We start from the raw sequence: 24,080 nt of genomic DNA, 5'->3' as shown, positions 1-24,080 counted from the left end.
AAGGCCAAATTTAGAATCTGGAATATGTTTTTATTGTCTATTTCATATTCTGTAAAACTTTACCGGATTTTTGATTAAAAATCTCAACAGTTTCAAAGCGAGCAATGGCAACACTGTAAGGAATAAAACATTTTTGTCTACAGCCTGCGAGCCTGTGTATCGGAAATTCTAATGATATGCTGTTTCTAAATATTTTTAGCCCAAAGTGGCGTTAACCCAAATGCTCTTGAAACATGGATGTGTCTGTAAATGAAAAAAAAATGGCCGTTTGGACCTAATATAAAATCTGTTTTCATTTTTTATTTATTGTTTTGGGTACTGAATCCAGTTGTACATAACTTTTCAACCAAATATTTTGCGCTAGCATTATTTCCTTATTTTTTATAAAACGTTTTAGAAAAGTATTTAAAATAAATGGATCTTATATCAACAAGCTAAAGAAAGTGCGTAACTGTCATAAGAAAAACTGAAGCAAGGAGGATAAAAAGTTTCGCAGGTCGTATTTTTAAACTAATCTAATTAGCTTATTATAAGAAAAAGACTGTTATTATTTTTTCGATGATAATAATAGAAAAATAATGGGAATAAGGATGTCTGCAGATTTCTTTATGTAGAGTAATATATTTATATTAAAATTAATTTCATAATTGTTAATTTTAATAAAACAGAATTCTATTTGCATGAGGTTTGCATATTTCATAAAAAGCATGTGCATATTTGTATCCTATAAAATTATTTGTTAAAATTCTACAGGGTATTTGAATGGGCTCCAGACTTGCTTGTTTGGGGGCTTGCTTGTTATTTCATAAAATAACAAGGAAATATTTATATCATATACAACAATGCCTTTAATATGTCAATTCACCAAATGCACATGATATATATATATTCTCTTTTTCAAGCTTTTATAAAAAGAGAGTTATATAAACCATTTAGTAGGAATGAAACTTTTTTACAGCTCTCAGCTGATATTATGATGATGCATAATAATGTTGTGCTGCTGTTATTTACTTTCTTATACAACTGAATGAATTTTAAAATATTTATTCATCTTCTTGAATTTATTTCATAGCATCATTTCTATTTTAGAATAATGCCTATTTATCCGGGAACATCTTAAAAAGAGTACAAGAGGTTAGGATTTTAATGTAAGAAATTAAATGAATAAAATTAGGCTTTCAGTTATGGACTATTTCGTCTACGAATGCATGAGAGACTTGTGAAATTTAAGTGTCTGCAAAGCGATTGTGCGAAAAAAGTGCCATTGAATGTGTTGTTCCTTACCTTGCTAAAGAAAATTTAGAGAAATAAGACGGTTCCTAGCACTTATAAAAGATGCTGAAATGATCAAAAACTGCGTTTAAAAACTTAAAAATGCAACTTCTGTGTCGTTAGTGCTTGAAAGTAATATTTGAAATCTTTCCTGCAAAATTTTGATTAAAAATATATATCAGTTAATTTGTGTCAGACGATTATGGATTTCTTATTCTAATAGCACACTGAAAAACATATTATTCATTGACATATTTATTTCTTTTGCAGAACGAAAAGAAATTTGCTTCATACAATTGTAATAAAATGAGTCAAAAAACTGTCGTTGTGCTGAAGCCTATTTTATTTTTATTTATTTATTTGAAATTGGAACCATGGTTCTGCTCAAAACAGTGAAAAAATTGTTTAGTCGTGCAATCTTTTTGAAGTATGTGTACATTACAACTCTCAGAAATCTACTACCAAAATGCACTTTAATTAATGATAATTGCACATTGATTTAGTGAATACTATATCTTTTTGTTACTTTATAATATCAAGAATACATTTTTAGAACTGGGAAAGAAAATTATATTTAGAATTGAAAGAAAATATGAATTTCACAAATTTTTTGCATTTTACAAAATATTTAAGAATTAATAAAGCAATACTGAAATAAAATATGAAAAGATATTAAAACACAAAGTAAATGGTAACAAATGACGCAGATATAAAATAATTTTGCTTTTTTATAATACTTATTTCATCAATTCTTTTTTATTTATCCCCAAACTGATTGCTTTCTCAATGTATTTTTGTTCCGAAAGTGAATACCAAATCGTACGTTTGGTATCATTGACAGTGACAAGAATAATATTACCACATTTGTATTAATTATGGAAATATGAGCCAGTTCTGCTTAATTGTCCTCAGTTGAAGCTTTACTGCTCTTAGGCACAGAGCCAAGAGTATTAATTACGAGATTAACATCACTGAAAATGTAAATCACAATAGTAAGCATCAATTGTTATTGATGCCTATTAAAACATATAATATTATGATAATTATCTCAAAAAGTGATACGCCCACCAACGGCCAAGCAGTAAAATTGCTCAACACGGGTAGTTCGGTTCGAATTCCAGTGAACGGGCTAGGCTGCATGGACGTTTTCATGATTTTTCCTTTGTGTAACATGTATAGAAGCCATTTTCTCTTAGACAGTTCTCCATGAAGGCCTCCCTCCTTTGGCAGATAGCCTTTGAGCGCTTTTCAAGTAAACCAAACCAAAGAGAAATATTTCAAACGAAGCATAGATATTAAATTTTAAATAATTCTATTTTGTTCTTAGGTTGTGAAATTATTTGAGAGGACGTGAAGGAAGGATGCCATGAAAACTACACATAAAATGTTAATAAGATGTGAAAACTGATTTCAAGAAATACATGCATATAGTTGCCCTTTTTAGTAAAAGAATCATAAGTATTAACTAATGAATTTTAAAATAAGGGGTAATCGGTACCTAATTTAACATAGCTCATCAGTGCTTAGTCATAAATAACGTCCACTAGTGGCCAAGCAGTACCGTCACTGAACACTAGTAGTTTGATCTGGAATTGAGTTTTCCCACTTGTAACGTGAATACGAGCCAGTTTTCTTTAACAAGTATTCCAAGAAGGCATCCCTTACCATACAGAGACAGCCCTCCTTTGTTTTAATTAACCGTAGTCATAAATAACAAATTGTTTTCCCATCCCCCAAAGTCCTCCATGAAAGTCAAAGTTGTCTATCTTTACCTGAGCATCTAATTGTGTCATTTCAAATCTTGATATAGACAAATAATCGGAAATTCTTATTTCCTTTTTCGAAATTTTTTGCATCACCCAAATCACCATCATATTTTTCCCACCAAATCACCATCATATTGTTTGCCATTCTTTTCACCAAAATAAGCTAATTTAAATGCATTTTCATATGCAGATTTAAAATAGTTTCTCATTTCACTGGATTTTTGAATTTTCTGGATAAATCTTCTTGAATAGTAGAAATTTGGCTACTACTATCAAGAAGACACCTCACAATACAATTGCTATTTTTACCTCAGCCACAGCATGCGCCATTTAAAGGATATATTAGATCCAGTTTCAGCAGTAGAATTTTGAGCAGTTTCTGCCAATCTTTATTTCCTTATTTTTTCTTTATGCTGAGCTAGCTGTGCAGGTTTTATGCAAACACTTACATGATGTTTACCACAAGAATTTCTGCAAGAAAATTTTGTGTTCTTGCAATTGATTGCTAAATGGTTACGTCCAGTGCTTAAATTACGCCGGAGCACTAAATAAGATGAGCTCCGGTACTTCTTTTTATAAAAACTGAACCACAGTTTAAAGGGAAAAAAATTTAGAATTCCTAATGGTTTAGTTTAACAATAAGCAGACCTTGGAATTCTCTATTTTCCTGGAAATACGAACTCATGAGAACATGAGACGTTCAAGTAAAGTCCCCTCACTCACATGCAGAAACCCTTCCCTCTAAGTAATGCAACATACCCCTGACATATATCTGCTTGATGGCTATAATTATATCAGCAGAGAGCTGCGGTCAAAGAGAACATTCTCTCTCAAGAAAATTCACCTCATTTTTTGTTTCCACCCACTCATATCCTCGTTCTGTTTCGCCCCGGAATTTTCATCAGCTATACTTTAAGCATATTTGTGATGATAATAGAACTCCCCTTCCTCCCTATGATCAAAGCTTAAATTGGGCCGGAGCCCACCGGATTTCAGCTCCAGTGCTTCTTAATTTTTGTTATAAATCATAATTCTAGCCGGAATGCACCGGAGCCCTGAATAAGAATGCTGCGGCACTTCTTTTATGTAATTGAATAGCAATTTCAGTAGAAATTTTCTCTCGAAAATTTTATTTTAATAATAAAATTATATTAAAAATCGCTTATTAAATTTCAATTTCTCCTTACATTTATTTAATTTAATTATTTAATTACCTCAATCTTTAATTATTTCAATAAATAATTAATTATCTGATAATTATCAATTAAATTATAATTAATTATATAATAATTATTGATTAAATAACAATTTATAAACATTAATTAAATGGCTATTAATTAATTTGATTATAATTAACTATTTAATTTTTAAATTATTAATGTGTTTAATAGTCATTTTATTTATTTATTTACTCTTGTTCCTCTTTGCTGACGGTCTTCCATAGGGCTCTGGCACTTCTCATCTTAGAAATTAAGCCCTGGTTACATCCAGAACACAACAAACATTTTCTGGTACATTTCAGAAAGTTACATTTGTCTTTGGAGTTCAGTTCTGTACTTCTGTATTTCATATGCTCCTCATCACAAAATATACATTTGTATATGATCTTCATCACAAAATATGCATTTGTAGCCAATTGTTAACAAAGCTGAAGCAGTCGGAACTTTCAGTTTATAAATCAGATAAGATATCGTGTGTTGTTAATTTTACAAATTTATTGTTTCTGGATTTTTTTTTTTTTTCCAAACTTGCAGCTTCTTGGCAATTAACAATTTTTAAGAATTCGATTATTTTTTATATCAAATTCTGCTTCTATTTTTCAACTTTAGTTAAATTCTAAATTTAATTCCGCTGGAAGTTTTTGCAAAATTATAGAGCAGAAAATATTTCCAAAACTTCCAGAAGTAAAGTTCAACGAGTCTCAACTTTGGATGTTGACTTTACATTCATAATACAGTTTATGCAGTAGTTTAACATTTGAAATGTTTCCCACTAGTTCAAGAGATAGTTTATTCATATGCGAAGTGACGATTACAGCTTGTCTTCCAGGATGTCCTTTCAGTATTTCTGTTGCTGAATCATAATTCTGATCACTTAAAACAAAACTGGAACTGCATTACCACTAAATTAAGCACTAAAGCATTACCACTAAATTAGGATTTTAGGTATGCACATTTTTCAGTTTTTTTTTTTTTTTTTTTTTTTTTTTTTGTTCAGTTTTCATCAGTCCACTATTTTGAATCAGATTTTTATACTTGCTGCAAAAGTTCAACCATTTACATATGTCTTCATAATGAGTTTCAATTTGCAGACATGGTAACTTCATTTCTTTTGTTTCTTCTGTTGATGTAACATTTGCCATTTCATTCTAATGTATTACTACAATTCTAGAATATTCTGAAGTCCTTTTTCAAAAATCACTGTATTCTTCCTTGCGTTATTACAGTTTTATCTCAGTATTCTTAATTTTGTGTAACTTCATTTTCAGTCTCCTCCAAAGTCAGTTTCATATTTTGATTTCTGAATCTAAACTTTTCTGTTTATTGATTTCTTTCAATTAACTGTTTGTATAAATTCTCAATCTCTTTTCTTTTGCAGAGTATGATTTTCTAAACTCATTTCAACTTTGGTTAACTGTTTTATTGTTAACTGCCTTACAACAGATTGTTTCCTTTCCTAATATTCAAGCATACCCTCGTTTTCAAAATATTCAGTGTGTCGATTATTTTGATTTGTTGTATTCCTGGGAAGTAGGCTCTATAAAGAAAATATACAAGACTATAATAAATCAGACTGTATCAAAGGAATAATAGTAGATGGCATTTTTCTATACAATGTTTATTCCTGAGCACCAAAGGCGAACAACAAAAATATGCACAAAAATGACATTACAGTTTCTTTGCAGATAATATCTACTGCCAAGCTGAAAATTCATAATCACAAATTTATATTCTATTGCCAAGCTGAAAATTCGTAATCACAAATTTATATTTGACACAATGTCCACTAGTTTGTAGAACAAATTACTTCTATCAAGGCAGTTGGTACAGAAAACTAACTTAATAGAACTCTATAAGGTCATTTGTAAAAAATATAATATAATATTTATTGCTTTCAGTGTATAATAATTTATTGCTTTCAGACCTTTAATGCTGTGGCTATAGACTATAGTATTGTGTCATTTTATTGCTATTAAATTAGTACTTATCTGAAATTCACTAACAGTGCCTGCTTACTTTTCTGAATCCTAATGATGATGTTTTATTTTATGCAAGCCAAATTATATGAGTCATTTAGGTGATTGTTCCATCTTAATGTGAACATCATTTTGAATTTTAAGTAACAATATGTATTTGGATTTGTGTGAAATTGTCATTAAATCTCTGCTGCTTATTATACACATATGTTTTTTAATATTTCTTAACATCAGTTGGAATCGCCTCTTCAATGTTATGTGACAATAAGCAGTAATTATGTGTTAGAAGTTTTTCATATATGTACAACTTACTAGTAAATTCTTGTAGCATGAATATTTATAAAAATCTTTTTAAACATTCTATCATTTAAGCATCAGTTATTTCCAGTAGCATTTATTATTACATTTTCATATTAGACAATATTATGATTTGTTGGTAAAGTGGTTAATATTAGTTTCCCATGTAATGATTATTTTTATTAAAATTGATATGACTTATTTCTGTAATTGTGAAATTTATATGCAATTATGTTAAAACTTTATAACTATATTGCTTAAAATGTCCTAACTTTAGTGTAGTTAGGCAATGCAATTTAGGAACCAAGTTACTTTAGTTGAATTGTTGTAGAGTTTGTGCATGAAAATTATTTTTTTTTTTCTTTTTTGTCCCCCTCTCAAATCAGTCAATTGCAAGGATCTAATGTATTGTACACTCTATTAACTCATTATTTATTTGACTGAAAGTGAACAAATGAAAGATACCTTGTTTGTAGGAAAGCAAAAATACATGAAAAACATCAGATATTATTCAGGTTTGACAAAATAAACTGATCAGCACTTTTTGGTTAGGAGAGTGAAATTTGGCAACAAGTGTTAAATGTTGGTATGAAATCTAACCAGAGATTAGGAATAGCGAATTTAACAATTCTAAACAGCTTCATGAAAGAAATGGGTATTTTGAAATTCGTAAATAAATACAAAAACAAATATGGAACTTCAGAAATAAGAATGCCTGTAGTTATTCCATTCAATAGTTGTACAGTGCTTCATTCACTGTTGCAGTTGACTCCACCTAGAAAGTGAGCTGTATCATTAGAGTCGACCACAGAGCCCAATAAATTTTCAGTATCCCCCCTCAAATCAAGGTTTCCAGGAACCAACATTTTGATGGGGATTTTTTTCAGATCTACATTAAAAGTTAAAAACTCTGATATGGACACCACATGTATTCCTTATACGGCCTATTGAGTTATACACAATTTTTGCTGCGCTTCATTTAAACTTATTTCCTCATATGATTCTAAATTAATTAACTGATCCCTCGAGGCAAGTTTAAAATGAAATCAAATATTGCAAATTTTGATTTAAATACAGCCGCTCTGTTTTTTTATATGGGAGTCAAACTTTTTATATATTGTTTCATAACAAGTATAAAACAGATGTAAGTATAGGAACCAGGAGATCACGTGAAAAGTTAAATTTTGTTATTTGTCAAAATTTTTTTTTTTTTTTTTAAATTTGATGTTGCCGAAAAATATTTTGTCTGTAATGCGATATGACTACAATCAATGATGGCAAAAATTAAGGCTAGGTAAAGGGTTATATATACATATACACGCAGATTGAAAAAAATCCCCTTCGAATCCATTTTATAATCTTTTTGGGAAAGAAAAAAAAAGTTCTTTAGTCTGTCCAAATGTACAGATAAGTTCTAGACTTCCTTTATATTAATTTATCAGTTATTTTATGATTTATACATTTCCTGGCCCTTTTTCCCACCGTTTCCAAGCCAGAATGCAAATTAGCTTGCATGTATTTAAATTTGGTCTTTAGATTATAAGACAGTGTTTGTTCTGCCTCTCAAAGCCACTTACCAGGTTGCTAGCTTAGAAAAGATTTGTTGTCTTCGGCCTTGTCTGGTATCGCTGATATTGAATCTCCATGCCATTTCATTTTTCAGATATTCTTACATTTTAATGCTAAGGAAATGACGAGTAGGGAAAGAAAGCTTTAATACATCAAAATGCTTTTAAAATGATGGGAAAAATTTAATAATTAATGTGTATGGTATTTGTGCAGATAAACTTGTGAGTGATAAACTTGTAAATTGAAGTAAAACAAAATTAAATACAAGTATTAACTGCTTAAATATTCAAGACTTTATTATCATAAGATTATATACACAAAAAATAGTATTGAAAATAATGCACATCAGAGTTATAAACTATTTAAACCTGACAACTGAAAAAAAAAAAAAAAAAAAAAAATGTTAAACTGTGAAAGAAGTAAGAAACATGAACAGAAAAGAAAGGAAGAAGAGAGATAATTTGAGCATTGTTTGTAACTTTTATTCGGGATTACACCATTATCATGAGATTTACATAAATAAATTGATTGTATAACTAAGCTTTAAACAAGAATTTTTATAAGGTCTACAGTGCCCAGAAAAAGTAGTAATTCTTACCCCCAGCCAAATCACTCTTTTTGTATTTACAAGAAAATGACATGTGGCTGCAATACAAAATCGTTTCCTAAAAGCTGAGTTCAGGTAATTCTAGTGAACTTCAGGAGTCTTGCAATTTTGCCATCTTTATCATGTGCTCGCTTCAAGAAATTCAGAACTTGTTCTCACGACAAGCCCAAGCAACAATCTGTTCCTATTTATCACTAATGACTTGAAAGCACTCTTCTGGAGGGTAATCAAAACAAAAGCATACATCTTTTCTGCTTTGTATTTGTCAGTTGAAGATTTAAAGTATGTAATACTGAATTCAGCTTTTTTGTCTGCTTCCCAGGGCCACCTAACTGCGTCACATGATGCAGATGCCCCATGGAAACTTGAAAGAAGATGGATTCTATTCATATATGTAGTATTTATAAAAGAATCTGTCTTTTTTTTAAGTTTAAACATGTAAATGTAATTCAGCAGGACTTTCAAGAGCATCTTAAGACTTCTGGTCCCTATGCGACAGCATTCTTTTTATACCCTTATTTACGCCACCGGCGCTGACATAGTATAGTAGTTTACCTGAACAGCTATTAGAAAAGAAATGCATGGACCTTTGAATCAGCCACCATCCAGTATGTAAACCTTTCATTTCGTTGAATAATTCCTCGTTGCAGAGCCATTTCGGTGCTCGGGTAAAGTATAGTTACATTTTATGCTTTTTTAAGTCTTTCTGTATGGATAATACCTTGGTCTTAGAATAATTTAATCATAATTCTTCGTGATTTGGAACTTATCAAATTGCATAATCTATACTGATTCTTTGTCCCTTTTTCCCCTTCTAAATGAGCATGCAATGAGAAATTAATTGGAAATGTTTAAAGCAAAACCTATCAACCAGGGGAAATTTTCATAGTTTTGAGGGGGATGCGCTTATGTTTTTATTTAGCTGTTAAATATTTATTTTTAGTTTATGATTGTGAAAACTACTTTTATTCATTATTTGGTATTTATCAATATTTTCTATAATTTCTGTTGTTTAATTTATAAAAACACATTAAAACGAATGAAAAAAAAATAATGTATATGTATTTGTCTCATTTTGGAAAGAAGGGGGAATGATCTAGCAATGGTGAAAGGGGGTGCATGAAGTAAACCACTGGTCTAAGGAAAAATTACTAAGTTGATGTTCATTCTTCTTGCTTATCTGTAATGAAATCATTGTATAGCTACTCATGAGGTGAAGTAAAGAGTACGGTACATAAATGACTGATGCGCAGCTAACCAAAAAGTACTAGTACTTGTCATTCAGAAAAAGAAACCTTTAATCCAAATAACATTTCCATGGTTCTGTAATTATTATATCTATAATTTACTGTGCAATCTGATTTACCATTAGATTTAAATGTAGTAATTTTATGCTTTTTTAAATATCTGAAAAATATTTGAACAGTTTTTCAATGATAAAACTTTTTTTTAAATCCTGCTTTATTAAATAGAAACCAAACTTCCACATGATCTCAAATAGTTTATTTATTATTTTTTTAATTTTAGTCTTTTCTAAATATAAGCTGATGTTGTGAACTTGTTAACATAGTTGTAAAGAGAATTTTGTTCAAAATTTTTCAAGATACAGGGTTCGTACGGTCCTTAAGAGTCCTTAGAAGTCCTTAAATTTTTTGGAATCAATTTTTGGTCCTTAAAACTCCTTAATTTTGGCCAAAATCAGTAGAAGGTCCTTAATTTTAATCATTTGAAATTTCTGTCTGTTTTTACGACTGCCATTTTGAGTGTGAATTAGCATTTTGGAGAAATATTTTTGGCCGATTCACTGACGTATTATATGGTTATCTTTTAAATGGGTTCATGGGTTGTAATTTGTTTCTATTTCTAATATTTACTCGAGTTTCATGGGATACTCGAGTTTCTAAGCAAGAAGTGAAACATCAACATTTCGAAATTCATTTTTCGTAATAAAGAGCTCTTAAACAATTTTCGCTTTTGGGGATGTGAAGTCTTTTTTTAAACGGTTCTAAATTTGGCGACTTGTCAAAATTTTGGCGATTTTAACATCAGTTTCTATAGAAAATTTTTTATTTCGAAATCTGAGAATTTTTCGATGATTTTTTTTAAACATTGTAGCACTGATAAATTTCATTAAAATAATGGTAATATATTGAAATTACATTTAAAATTAACATTAAAATAAACCATTTTTATTTTTTGCTGTTATATTATAAAGTTTCATTTTGGCAACTTATTATACAATATTTTAAATCTGAAAAATAAACAAGGTATAATGCTATAAAGCACATTTTACAAAATACCTCTTAGCAAAAGTAAAATTAGCTATGTAATTCATTAAAAAGTCTTCTTTTTAAATTTTCATAGTAAGCGTTTTTCCCATGTAATTGTCTCAGAATATTCAAAATTCTCAGAATATGCATCAGTTTTCTCTATAAAATTAATTTTACACTTTTTCTCCCCCCCCCCTTTTTTTTTCCAAAATTTTTCTGGCTTTTTGCTGTTACAGAGTTAGTTGGGATAATTTTTCTTTAGTATTTTTTACATTGCAGCTTGGTAAATTTAGAAGGATTTGAAGGCAAGATTTATAGACCCACAATTCTAGAAGATTTGAGAAATATGTGACAAAATGAAAAATGTCTCCATGGTATCAACGCATAATGGATGTATTTTTCAGAAAGTTTGCGATGAATTTCTTATTTTTTGGAGAACGTCTGGAAAAACAATGAAGACATAATATTTGAATGTTTTACTCCTGATACTGGAATCTTTTTCTTAACATGTTTATCTTCCCTTTATTTTCTCTACTTTTCACTAGACACAAGCATGGTAAATATCAAAAATGCTTCTAATCTAATTACTTGGGAAGAAAGAAAAGATTATAGAACGGGATGTTTTTTATTAATAAAGAAATTAAAAACTTACAATTTAAAAGGTCCATCTAATATGTCTTAATGCATCATACACAGAGCTGGCACTAGGCATTTTCCCATGTGATGCAATCTCTGTAGATCCTAAATTCAACTGCATAGTACCTTTCTAAATTTTGCTTCCTATGCCTGCTCAATTTAGAGCCATTTCTAGATTTTGTTGTTTGGTGTGTCACTAAATTCTAAAAATTCTGCCACACCAGCTCTGTAACTAGCCTTTACCATATATATTTCATATTTCTTCTGAATTTCATATTACTAAAGAAATTAAATTAGTCACTTTTTCTATACATTCTAAATGCATTTAAAGTGTTTTTTAGAAAAACGGAAATCTTTACTTAAATTCAAAAATTCTAAAATGAAAAGGAAACATGCTGAAGAAAGAAACTGAATGCATAAAGAAAATTATTCTTCAAAGATATGTGCAGTTATTATTATGTATATTACCCATTTTTTATGATTTCGGCCTTTACTATAATTTTCCATTTCTGTTTCCTCATATGATAAGGTTGCTGAGCCATATTAAATTAAATTGTATAATCTTTGACTACTAGTCCACATTTTTAGTTTGAATTTGATTGTTCTTGCTTAATTACGCCACCATGATTAACTTTATTAGCATCAGAACATGCCTTTATGTTTGCTCTAAGTTCTTTTTAAATAAGAGGCTTATTTAAACTTTTGTCTGATGTTGCAGTTACTTTCAGACATAGTGATAATTTGCTTCACATTTATCGGGGGGTTTTGGACTATTTAACTTTTACCAGATCAAGTAAACCCTCATAGGTACATTATGGAGTGGTTGACAAGTTAGGAGATAAAGCATGCAGAAACTAGTGAGAGCATTGGTTTGCATATTGAGGCAAATCTCTAATTATTGTTAGAAAAGATGCTTAAAGAGAAGGAAATCAATATAAGCTAGCCAAAATGTTTGAGAAGGCTTCAAATTAAAATGACGGATAAATATTTTGTTGATTGTTGTTGTTACAAACATACATGTTTTGTAGCTTTTAATGTGTTATTATTCTAATATTGTTTAAGAATTAGTGTCATAAATTACATGTGTTTTAAACTGAAAAATTTGATTAGATTTGAAAATTTATTAGATTAATGAAATTTTATTAGATTTTGATTTTAATCGGGCTTTTTTAACAAATACTGTTAAAAAAAATAAAATTTAATAGTGGCCATGTAAATCCATAATGACTAAGGTTGTTGGATTTCAAAACAATGCAGTTTGTATTTTGTATTTACTTTACTTTAATTTTATACTTATAATTTTACAATACTTATTACTTTTACCTTTTGGCCACTAATAATTGTTGTTAGTTTGGTTTCATGAGAGTGGCAACAGGGCAATTCATAGAATTAGGTAAACATGTTTCTGTAGTTAGTTAGGCTTAGTGAAGCTTAATTGTATGTTATATACCTGAGTGATGTTTTTATTAAATAAATGAATACTTTAGAATATAGTAGTCTCTTTAGAGTCCTTGATACGCTGGTAGCGTAATAGTTTGATGCATAAGCAAACTTTTTAGTGGTACCCTCGGCGAGACATAAGAGACGTTAGTTTCGAATTCTAAAGTTTAAAAATGGAAGCTATTAAACTTGAAAAGAAGATTCACAGAGCTGCTTTTGCAAAAGCCTTCAATGTTTTAGAAGAAATTTTAAAGAAAAGTGATATAAATTCTTCTGAATTACAGTCAGAGCTTAATGTTTTTGTTTCGAAAGCTCAACGTTTGGAAGATACGCACATACGTTATCTTAGCACACTGTCCGAAAATGAAATTGAAACAAAATTCGATATTATTGAAGATTATCGTGACAAGGCTGTTAGAATCGAAACTAAAGTGAAAGATATTTTTCAGAATATACAAAATGTAAGTACTTCAAATTTAATTTTGAATGAATCTGTTAATGAGAATGTATGTAAACGTACATTTAAACTTCCAAAGCTTGAATTACAAAAATCTGATGGTGAAATTAAGGAATGTTTTTTTTTTTTTTTTTTTTTTTGGGGGGGGGGGCAGTCAATTTGAAAAAATTGACAAAGATACTACGATTTCTGATAGTGATAAATTTCAATATTTATTACAAGCAACTATTGAGGGTTCGCGTGCAAGGGAGGTTATAAAAAGTTTTCCCCCTACATCTGCTAATTATCCCAAAGCCATAGAATGTTTGAAGGCTCGTTTTGCTCGAAACGACTTGCAAGTGGAAGTTTATGTGAGAGAATTGTTGAAATTGGTCCTGAGAAATGCAAGTTCTAGTAATTCCTGTAATAACTTATGTGCATTATATGATAATTTGGAACAACAAATTCGGGCTCTGGAAACCCTTGGCATCACTACAGATAAAAGTGCTGCATTACTTTATCATTTAGTTGAATCTTGCTTGCCTGAAGATTTTTTAAGAGCCTATCAAAGAAGTGCAAATGTTGACCATGGTCCAGACCCAAAATGTAGACTGGACAGTTTATTAAAATTTTTGAAATCAGAAGTAGAATCCGAAGAACACATAAGTTTAGCTATGGCTGGTTTTGGTTTGAAGAACAAAGTGACCTGTGGGATTAAATCTATTAAAACTGTTCACGATCGACCATCAACGGCAGCAAGTTTGTTGAGTGCTGATTCTCCCGCTAAGAAGTGCTGCGAAACATGACTCATTTAATTGTTTTAAGGCTCAAAAATGACATTTTCAGAGAGGCAAAAACTCTTAAGAGATAAAGGGCACTGCTTTCGCTGTTTAAAGGCTGGTCATTGTGCAAATAAATGCAGGAGATCTATTAAATGTGCAATTTGCCATAAAAATCACAACGTAATTATGTATTTAGAATTGCTTAAAAATAAAACAAATGTTCAGAAGCCTATGTTAAACAGCAATGAAAAAGAAACTAGCAAGGAAGAAAGTTCTGTAAATCTTTCTAGCATTAGCAACACACCACAAGTACTTTTGCAAACCCTGAAAGTAAAAATAATTGGAAATAATTGTACACTTTGTGTTCGAGCTTTATATGACATAGGATCTCAAAAATCGTATTTAAGGAAGGATTTAATTTCTTCTCTAGGCCTGATACCTTCTAGACAACAGATTTTAAGCCACGCCCTTTTTGGAGGAGAACGAACACCTGAAAATGCGCATAATGTCTACAAAATTAAGCTAAAGAGTTTAGACGATAATTTTACTTGTACTTTTGATATGAGCAAGATACAATTTGTGATGCTGTACCTTCTGCCTTAAATGGGTCATGGATTAAAGAGTTCAGGTCCATGAATATACCATTTTATGACACTGAAGATTCATCAGGGCCTATTGATCTTTTAATTGGTGCAGATGTGGCTGGTCGACTTTTCACCGACAGAAAAATAGTACTTTCTAGTGGTATTGTAGCCATAGAAACTTGCCTGGGCTGGACATTGATTGGTAAAACATCGGTGAATGCTGAAAGAGAAGATACAGCGATGACGATTATTACAATGTTTGTGAAAGATGCCAATATTTCTGACCTTTTTTCCTTAGACATCTTAGGAATATCTGATCCAGTCGAAGTAAAATCACGAAAGGAAAAGGAATTTCTTACGAAGAAATATTTTCAAGAAACTCTACAAATCAATGATGATGGGCAGTACGAAGTTGCCTTACCGTGGAAAGACGATCATTTGCCTCTCCCAACCAACAAAGATATAGCGATAAGAAGACTTCAAGTCTCAACAAAAAAGCTGAATTCAGAAAAATTATTTGATACCTATGATGATGTCTTTAAGCAATGGACTGAATTGAGAATAATAGATGATGTCACAGATGTGTATGATTCACACCAGCACTTTCTTCCTCACCGACCTGTAGTCAAGGAACATGGTACTACCAAAGTACGTCCAGTGTTCGATGCGTCTGCTAGGCAAATTGGATCTCCATCTTTGAACCAGTGTCTAGAATCCGGTCCCAATTTATTAGAACTCATTCCAAGTCTCCTTCTGAGATTTAGAGAATTTAAATATGGTGTTATTGCAGATATTGAAAAGGCCTTTTTGCAAGTGAGCGTTCGGCCGGAAGAACGAAACTATTTGAGATTCTTCTGGTGGAATGATAGCGACTGTAAAGAAATTAAGGTAATGCAACACAACAGATTGGTCTTTATTGTAAAGAGCAGCCCATTTCTTTTGGGAGCAGTTTTAGATTATCATTTGGGAAAATCTTTGAATGATGCCAGATATAATCAAGATTATGTTAAGATTCTTATTTCGAGTTTCTATGTTGATAATTTAGTAACGAGCTTAAATGATACATGTGGTATATTACCCTTCATTGAAACGTCTCAAGCCATACTGAGTGAGGGAAAATTCAATTTGAGAGGCTGGCAGTACACTAATGATAATGGTCATGAACCATTTACTTCTGTATTAGGACTTTTATGGGATAGAAACAAGGATACGCTAATGATAAATCTGGACTGGTTAGACAGCTATAAATTCGAAACTTTGACCGAAAGAATAATTCTTTCTGTCACTCATAAGGTGTTCGATCCAGTTGGTTTATTATGTCTTGTTTTGCTGATACCCAAATTGTTATTGCAAAAGATGTGGAAAGAAAACATACCTTGGAACTCTGAAGTCAACGCTAATATAAAAGAATAATTTATGAGCTGGTTTTCAGAACTTCATTTGCTGAAGGAAGTGACCATATCACGGTGTTTTTCAATTGATCCAAGTAGACAAAACATTTCTCTGCATACATTTTGTGATGCTAGTCATTTGGCCTTCGCAGCAGCTGTTTACATTCGTGTGGAGACATTGGAGAATGTCCAAGTTCGTCTCTTAGCAGCTAAAGCTAGAGTGGCTTCTGTAAAACCCATGACTATCCCTCGATTGGAGCTGATGGCTGGCTGCTATGGTGGGAGCTCGTTTGTGTGCATCTGTTGTGGAAGGGCTTCAATGGAAACATGTTGAACAGCATTATTGGACTGACTCAACGGTTGTTTTAGGGTGGATTCAACGTAAGGAATCCTGGACGGTATTTGTGAAGAACAGAGTGAATGAGATAAATAGTTTAACAGATCCTCTTGCATGGAAACATCTTCCTGGGATCCAGAATCCAGCTGATTTGCCTTCTCGAGGATGTTCGGCTAGACAACTGTTATCAAGCAAATGGTGGGAGGGTCCTACTTGGTTATTAGAACCTTCTTCTAACTGGCCCATCACAGAACAAAATTTCGGTGAACATTCTATAGCTAAGGAAAAGAGAAAAACAAAATCTGATGGGCATTCTTCTATCTGTTCCCTAAGTTACTCAAATACTTGTAGCTGCAAAACTTATGAAAAGAAAAAAGGGATGCAGACATTACGGATCAAGTTGGTACTATTATTATTTTTCAAGCTATGACAAAGTGATACGGTTGATTGCTTGGATAAAAAGATTTATCTTTAATTGTCTAAATGCCAAGTCTTCGCGAATTATTGGAGAGTTATCCTACAAAGAAGTCAAAAATGCAGAAAAGAAAGTCATATTATTAATACAAAACGAATACTTTTCTGATCATTTAAACAAAAGGAAATTAGAATCTTTGGTAACATATAAGGACGAAGAAGGAATTATTAGACTGCGAACAAAAATTACATTTCGGAAGGATGCAGAAAACTTTAAACATCCTTTTGTTTTACCGGGAGAACATCAGGCTGTCAAAAGGTTAATTACAACGGAACACCAGAAGAACTCTCATGCTGGTTCTCAAATATTGTTGAATATTCTAAGAGAACATTATTGGATTTTAAACGCGAAAAAGGTCATTAGATCTCTTTTATCCAAATGTGTTACTTGTTTAAGGTACGCAAAGAGAAATTTAACAGCACCTATATCTGCATTACCAGAAAATCGCGTAAGAGATGCATCTATTTTTGAAATTATTGGAATTGATATGGCTGGACCTGCGTATTTAAAAGGAGAAGAAAAGGCTTGGATTTGCCTATATACGTGTGCTGTGTATAGAGCTGTGCATTTTGAACTCAGTTCCTCACTGTCTACAGAGGCTTTTCTTCAGAGTTTCCGTCGGTTTATGGCCCGCAGAGGCCGTCCTTCTGTAGTTTATTGTGACAACGGAAGCAACTTCGTTGGAGCATCAAATTGTTTGAAACTCGTTGATTGGAATGTCATTACTCAATACACCACCACTAAGAAAATTCAATGGTTTTTCAATCCCCCATCTGCCTCTTGGTGGGGCGGTTTTCGGGAGCGATTAGTTGGCTTGATGAAACAAATTCTTAGAAGAGTTTTTGGGAAATCTCTGCTGTCTTTTGAAGAAATGACAACGGTATTGTGTGATGCTGAATTTGTTATTAACTCTCGTCTACTTACCTATGTTTCAGAAAAGGAGTCTGAACTTGTTCCTTTATCTCCTAACTCATTTTTGCAAGATTTCCAAAAGTCAGGCGTTCCTGATTTGGATGAGATTTATCAGCATTCCCTCAACAAGAGATTAAAATATCGTCAACAACTAATCACGGATATACGAAAAAGATTCAGATCTGAATACCTAGGACTTTTGATTCAAAGACATGATCCGAAGAAGCATGAGAAAAATATCAAACTTGGAGATAGTTCTTGTTGGAAGTGATAATGTTAAATGTACTGAGTGGCCATTAGCCGTTGTTACAGAATTGTTACCTGGAAGAGACAATGTCATTAGATTGGTACGATTGAAAACAACAAATGGGCAACTTTTACGTCCTGTACAAAGAATTTTTCCTTTAGAACTTTCATGTAATTGGTTCGAAGATCTAAAAAATGAAAGATTTGAACAAGCTAGGGTTGAAGGGTATTCAGTGGAAAACAGCCAAAAAGATATTAAATCTATAAAAACCAGGAGTGGAAGAGAAGTGAAGCCTATCCAAAGACTAGACTTATAGACTTTATAAATGTTTGGACTTTAATTCAGTTCTTTTATGTTTTTCCATTAAGTTTTTCTTTAATATTTCTAATAGGTTAAGTTGTTTCCCAACAACTTAAGGTGGGAGGATGTTGGATTTCAAAACAATGTAATTTGTATTTACTTTACTTTAATTTTATACTTATAATTTTACAATACATATTACTTTTACCTTTTGGCCACTAATAATTGTTGTTAGTTTGGTTTCATGAGAGTGGCAACAGGGCAATTCATAGAATTAGGTAAACATTTTTCTGTAGTTAGTTAGGCTTAGTGAAGATTAATTGTATGTTATATACCTAAGTGATGTTTTTATTAAATAAATGAATACTTTAGAATATAGTAGTCTCTTTAGAGTCCTTGATACGCTGGTAGCGTAATAGTTTGATGCATAACAAAGGTTACCTATTTACCTAAGTTTATTATTTATAACTAACTGCTTACCCTTAAAAATTATCTCCAGATATTAAAGCGAGTTATTGCCTTTCATTAATACTCACTGTGGTCACAAGATAAAACACAAAAATATAGAAATTCAAGTAAAACTTATTCTTTGCATCTAGTGAGACTTAAAATAATACAAAACAACTTATCACCTCTGGTGCTTGAATGGCTTATTGGAACCTGAAAGTATATTAACTGGGTTACAACCCCTGGAATTCTGCACAAAGCTATGACACTAACTGCATCAAACAGAGCCTAACTTTCAACACTTGCTAACCGTGCCTACATCAGGCCTTTCAAGTTTGTTCTAATCAGCAGGTCTTTCTCTAGACAAGCAGCAGCGGTGATAATATTGTCTTTTGTTTATGAATCATGCTGATTATGATCTTACTTCTCATTTTAACCTATGTCGTTTGACATAAAATCTACCTGCTATTTATTAAACCTCTAGACCAGCAGTTCTCAACCTTTACGTTTACCATCTAAACAAAAATTGAAAACCTTTAGTACCACCACTATAAAAAGTACTACCACCACCAATCTTGAACAAAGCGGCAGATCACATAAATTTACGAGTGGTAGAGAAAAAACTCAATCAGGATGTTGGGATTTTAATTTTTGAAATGAATAGTTAAAAATACTTTGCTTCTTTGTGTACCACCTATTTTTTCTTGCGTACCACCAGTGGTACACTTACCACCGGTTGAGAACCTCTGCTGTAGACTGATCAAGTATGTGACAAAATGAGACATAACAAAATGAACGTAAAGCTAACTATTTGTAAAACGTAAATGTCACTTATCTTCTTTCAAATATTTCCAACCTATTATAAGCGTAAAATATTTAATGCTATTTGATAAACTGCATGAAGTTTATTTTATTCTCAAACTTATTAATAATTATGTTAATTCATGTTTAGTAATAATGCATACTACTTAGGGATCAATTTTATTTTTAGGATGATATTACAAAAGTGAAATTCAGGCATAGAATAATATTTTTAATTGAATTTATTCAGTTCTCATTTGCTCATAGATTCTTAATTTTTTTTCATTAATGGCCCTTAAAAGTACTTAATTTCCGTGTGCAGAAATGTGTACAAATCCTGAAGATATTTAAATATTTTTCCTTTCATAGTGTAAATGATGTGCATTTATTTTTGCTGAAATTTCTAATTAATGTATAATGTATCATTTTATTGCAGAAAAAGGGTTAAGCTGCAAGGCTAGTGATACCAAATGAAGTATTTTTGTTCATTGAAGTGCAGTAAGGTAAGTTCTTTTTAATTCACTATAGCTATTGCAGCTACATTATTTAAATTTGCTATTTAAAAATTTTGTTGACATTTATATCTTGGTTTAATATGTATCTGTAAGGCGAAGAATTTGCTGAAAAAGAAGCATAAGTTGCAAAGTGATAATTTTCATGGAGGAAAATGTCTGTATTTTTCTTTCCTGTATAATTTACTCTTTCTTGTACTATATGAATATCGCATTCGTGGTATTTAATGCTAGAGAAAAATAATTGCATACTTGGTCATTTCAACTTTATGAATAACAGATTTATTAAACTTCAAAAGTAACTCTTTTTTAAAAAATAATATTACATTGTTAAGCGATCGCCTGCTAATTACTATATGTCATCTAAAATGTGTTTTATTGTTGCACTTTTTTCAGTTTCCTAAACTCATAAATTTCATTTTAGTATTCTAGGTATCGTATTTATATTACGCTTCATACTTTGCATTTAGCAGTTTAGGTTGAAACAAAATAATTGTTTCGTTGTGTTTCTGAATATTGCAATGATGTCTGCTGTTGGTCTTTTTATATTTGTGATTCTAATAATTGCTGTAATATTTTGTATTAGTGATGTTAAATTTGATAAATAATGGTAATAACATTGAAATTATCACAGTTTGATGTGTTAAAAAAGTTATCTTTTCCTTAAAAGAAATATTTATATTCCATAGGCTGAGAATATATTCGAAATATGCACCATTAGTGTTTTGTTTCTTTGTTGAACTTACTTTTAAAATGAACAGGATCTGTGTGTGCGTGTGTGTGTTTGTGCACATACATATATATATGGTTGGTGTTAGTATGTGATTATATGTACACACACATATTTATATATATGGTTGGTGTTGGTATGTTTGTGGTATATATAAGACACACTGCTATGTAACGGGTGGCCATAATTAAACTGACAGTGCTCACAGTGTTCTGTAGCGCGATCTATTTGTGAGAATGACGCCACATTTTGTAGGAAGATTAAACAAGACGGGGGACGAAGGATTCCGCGAAGAAATATTAGTTCCAAAAGTCACCACTAGGGCAATATTTGGCACTGTGTAATAGAAAATAGTGTTAACAAATGCAAATCAATATGGAAATTACCTTTTATTTTGCATTCAAATGAGGTTCAATGTGGCTGCCTTTGTTGTGGACCATATATTGCATTCTGTGCACAGTATGCACAACAGCAGAAAGTAACATGTCTGCAGGAATCTCCCGTACAGTCCGTGATATGTTATCCTTCAACGTAGCCAGGTCCTGGACCACTCCTTGATAGACCTTGGACTTAAGGTAACCCCATAACAAGAAGTCACATGGGATATGATCAGGCAAACGAGGTGGCCATGCAGTTGAAAGTAGCGGCTAATGACTCTCTATGTTGTGAATTTCTGTCGTAGCATCTGTTGCACCCGTACTGCAACGTGTGGAGGGGCTCTGTCTTGCATGAAAATGATTTCCCCCAGTCATTGTCTTTGCTGAAGTGCTGGAATGACAAAGCTGTTCAACATGTAGCGATATTTCTCTCCAGTAACAGAACAGGTTTCCGGTCCTGTCAGGGTAATGTTCTCATAGAAGAATGGACCTACGATAAATTCTGCTGTGAACCCACGCCAAACAGTTACCTTTGGTGAATGTAAGGGAATTGCTGTGACTGCATGTGGTGATTTGTCATCCCAAATTCGGCAGTTCTGGGTATTCACAGCTCCATTCAGGTAAAAGTGGGCCTCGTCTCCTCATAAGATTTTCCACAGCCAAGCATCATCCACCTCCATTCTGGCAAGAAATCCGCTGTCTTGTTTAATCTTCCTACAAAATGTGGCGTCATTCTCGCAAATAGATCGCGCTACAGAACACTGTCAGTTTAATTATGGCCACCTGGTATATGTACACACACACACACACATATATATATATATATACATAAAAAACCTATTCACCTTGAATTCCACATTCACTAGAATAATTAATTGGTGTTTTTTTTTTTTCGCTAGTGTTAAAATATTATGTAAAAATAGCTAGTAAATGTCACCTGTTCCAGCATTTCCATAAAGAACCAACATTGTGTAAAAACGAAATTTGTATAAAAATTATTATAATAGAAAAATATAATAAAATAATTGTATGTCTTGTGTTATATCTTCATCAGGGGGTTGTGAAACGAGAGGAGTAAACAAAAAAAAAAATTCCTTTTTCTGAACTGAAAAGTGTGAAATTGCTCTCAAATCAAAATTGTAAATTTTAAACAATATAATTTAAATATGTGCATCCATCAGTCCAATCCCTAATGGATAAAATGGAAAGCCACATTGACTAAATTAAACGTTTATTACTAATCAAAAATTGAAAAACAGTACAAAGAACTGTTAAAAAACTGTTTAATTATTTATGAAATGGGCAATGCACAAAAAAACAAAGCAAAAATGTTTCGTAATCTGTAGAAAGGAAAGTAATTTTGTCAGAAACGTAAGGAATTAACACACCAGAATGTGCATTTTGTATTGAGAACAATAAACTTGAAAACTGTTATAAAAATTTTAATTAATTAAAAATTTTTAAGTTACATATCCAAAAGCAAATTATGTAAATAGAGAACAAATTTGAAAAATAAATAAATAAAAGCATTCGAAATACAGGGTGAATTTTTTAAAACAAAATTTAATTCTGTCATGTGTAAACTGTGTTGTGATATTTGTAATAATAATTAATTGAGTAATAAATTTAAGAATTTATCTCTAGCACAAAATATTTAAAAATGAAACTATTGAAGTAAGGAAGTAATTTTGAAAAATTTTCTTGTTCTTGAAGCTAACAGAATTTAACTAATACTTGCAGAATGCAAGCCAAATGATATGCAAATAGTTGTAGTAATTTTCATTTAAAGATGTAGTAGCAGTTTTTATTCAAAGAAAAAGAGTATGACGATTAGATTAGTTGATTTCTTTGTTATAGACCACAGATTTAAAGTGGGCTACTGTGAGACTGAAAATGAAACAGTCTTGTTCAGTTAGTAAAAGATTTGTTAAACATCCTCTTCAGAAATATTACAGACTGTAATACTGTTGAATATAATGTCTAATTCAACTAATTAATAATCCAGTCTATACTCCCTGATGGATCTGTACCTTTCATGAAAATCAGAGTAAAAGTGCATCGTGTAAGACATGTAATTTGGCTAGCTGCTTTTCAAAAAAAATTATGTGTAATTTTATATTTTAATTAACAATTGAAAAGCTGTAGAAAGAAGGGCCCAGCTCCACATTTTTAAATTTTCAGAAACTTTTTAAAAAATTTCAAAAACTCATTTTTTAACTTATGTTCTAATTTTTTCATCATTAAAAGCGCTGTTCAAAATGATTTTTAATGGCTATTACTGTAGAAGAATGGGGACGTCTGTTAGGTTACAGTATTATTTAAATTTAGTAGCTAGGATTTTATTGTCCCAGTGGTCATTAAATCGCCCATTTTTGCGTGATAAAAATTTAAGAGACAATGCCTGTGAGAGAAGGTTTATTTTATTAGCAAATGAAAGAGAATGTTTATAACACATGAAAAAACAAAACAGCATAAATAAGTAAACAAAACCTTACCCTTTAGCGGTTCAGCTTAACTGTACAACAGTCTCCATCGCTTGAGATACTACTCGGAAATAAGCCCTTTTTACTCCAAGCCTACAAAAATACCACCTCCATCTCTTGAGATTTTCTTAAACTACTACTCGAAGCTGAGCTCTCTTTACTCCAGTGCAAAGAACAATTTTTTCCAGCAAAAACTTCCCAGGGACTTAAAAG

General features: G+C 31.5%; 1 protein-coding gene across 2 annotated transcripts in view; it reads left to right on the top strand.

The window, feature by feature from the left end:
- LOC118179682 (UPF0462 protein C4orf33 homolog) overlaps nucleotides 1–20,268 on the top strand; it is a 132,777-nt gene extending 112,509 nt beyond the window's left edge. For both annotated transcript variants that reach the window (XM_085808014.1, XM_085808015.1), the window contains one exon: nucleotides 20,202–20,268. In XM_085808014.1, the coding sequence (XP_085664140.1) occupies nucleotides 20,202–20,239 (38 nt within the window). In that variant the 3' untranslated portion in view covers nucleotides 20,240–20,268. The remainder of the gene's footprint in view (nucleotides 1–20,201) is intronic.
- Nucleotides 20,269–24,080: the final 3,812 nt, after the last annotated feature.

Source organism: Stegodyphus dumicola, chromosome X1, assembly GCF_044657685.1.
Source record: "Stegodyphus dumicola isolate Sdum_Otavi_A_Nest chromosome X1, ASM4465768v1".
Lineage (NCBI taxonomy): Eukaryota > Metazoa > Arthropoda > Arachnida > Araneae > Eresidae > Stegodyphus > Stegodyphus dumicola.
This window is presented reverse-complemented; position numbering and strand designations above follow the sequence as displayed.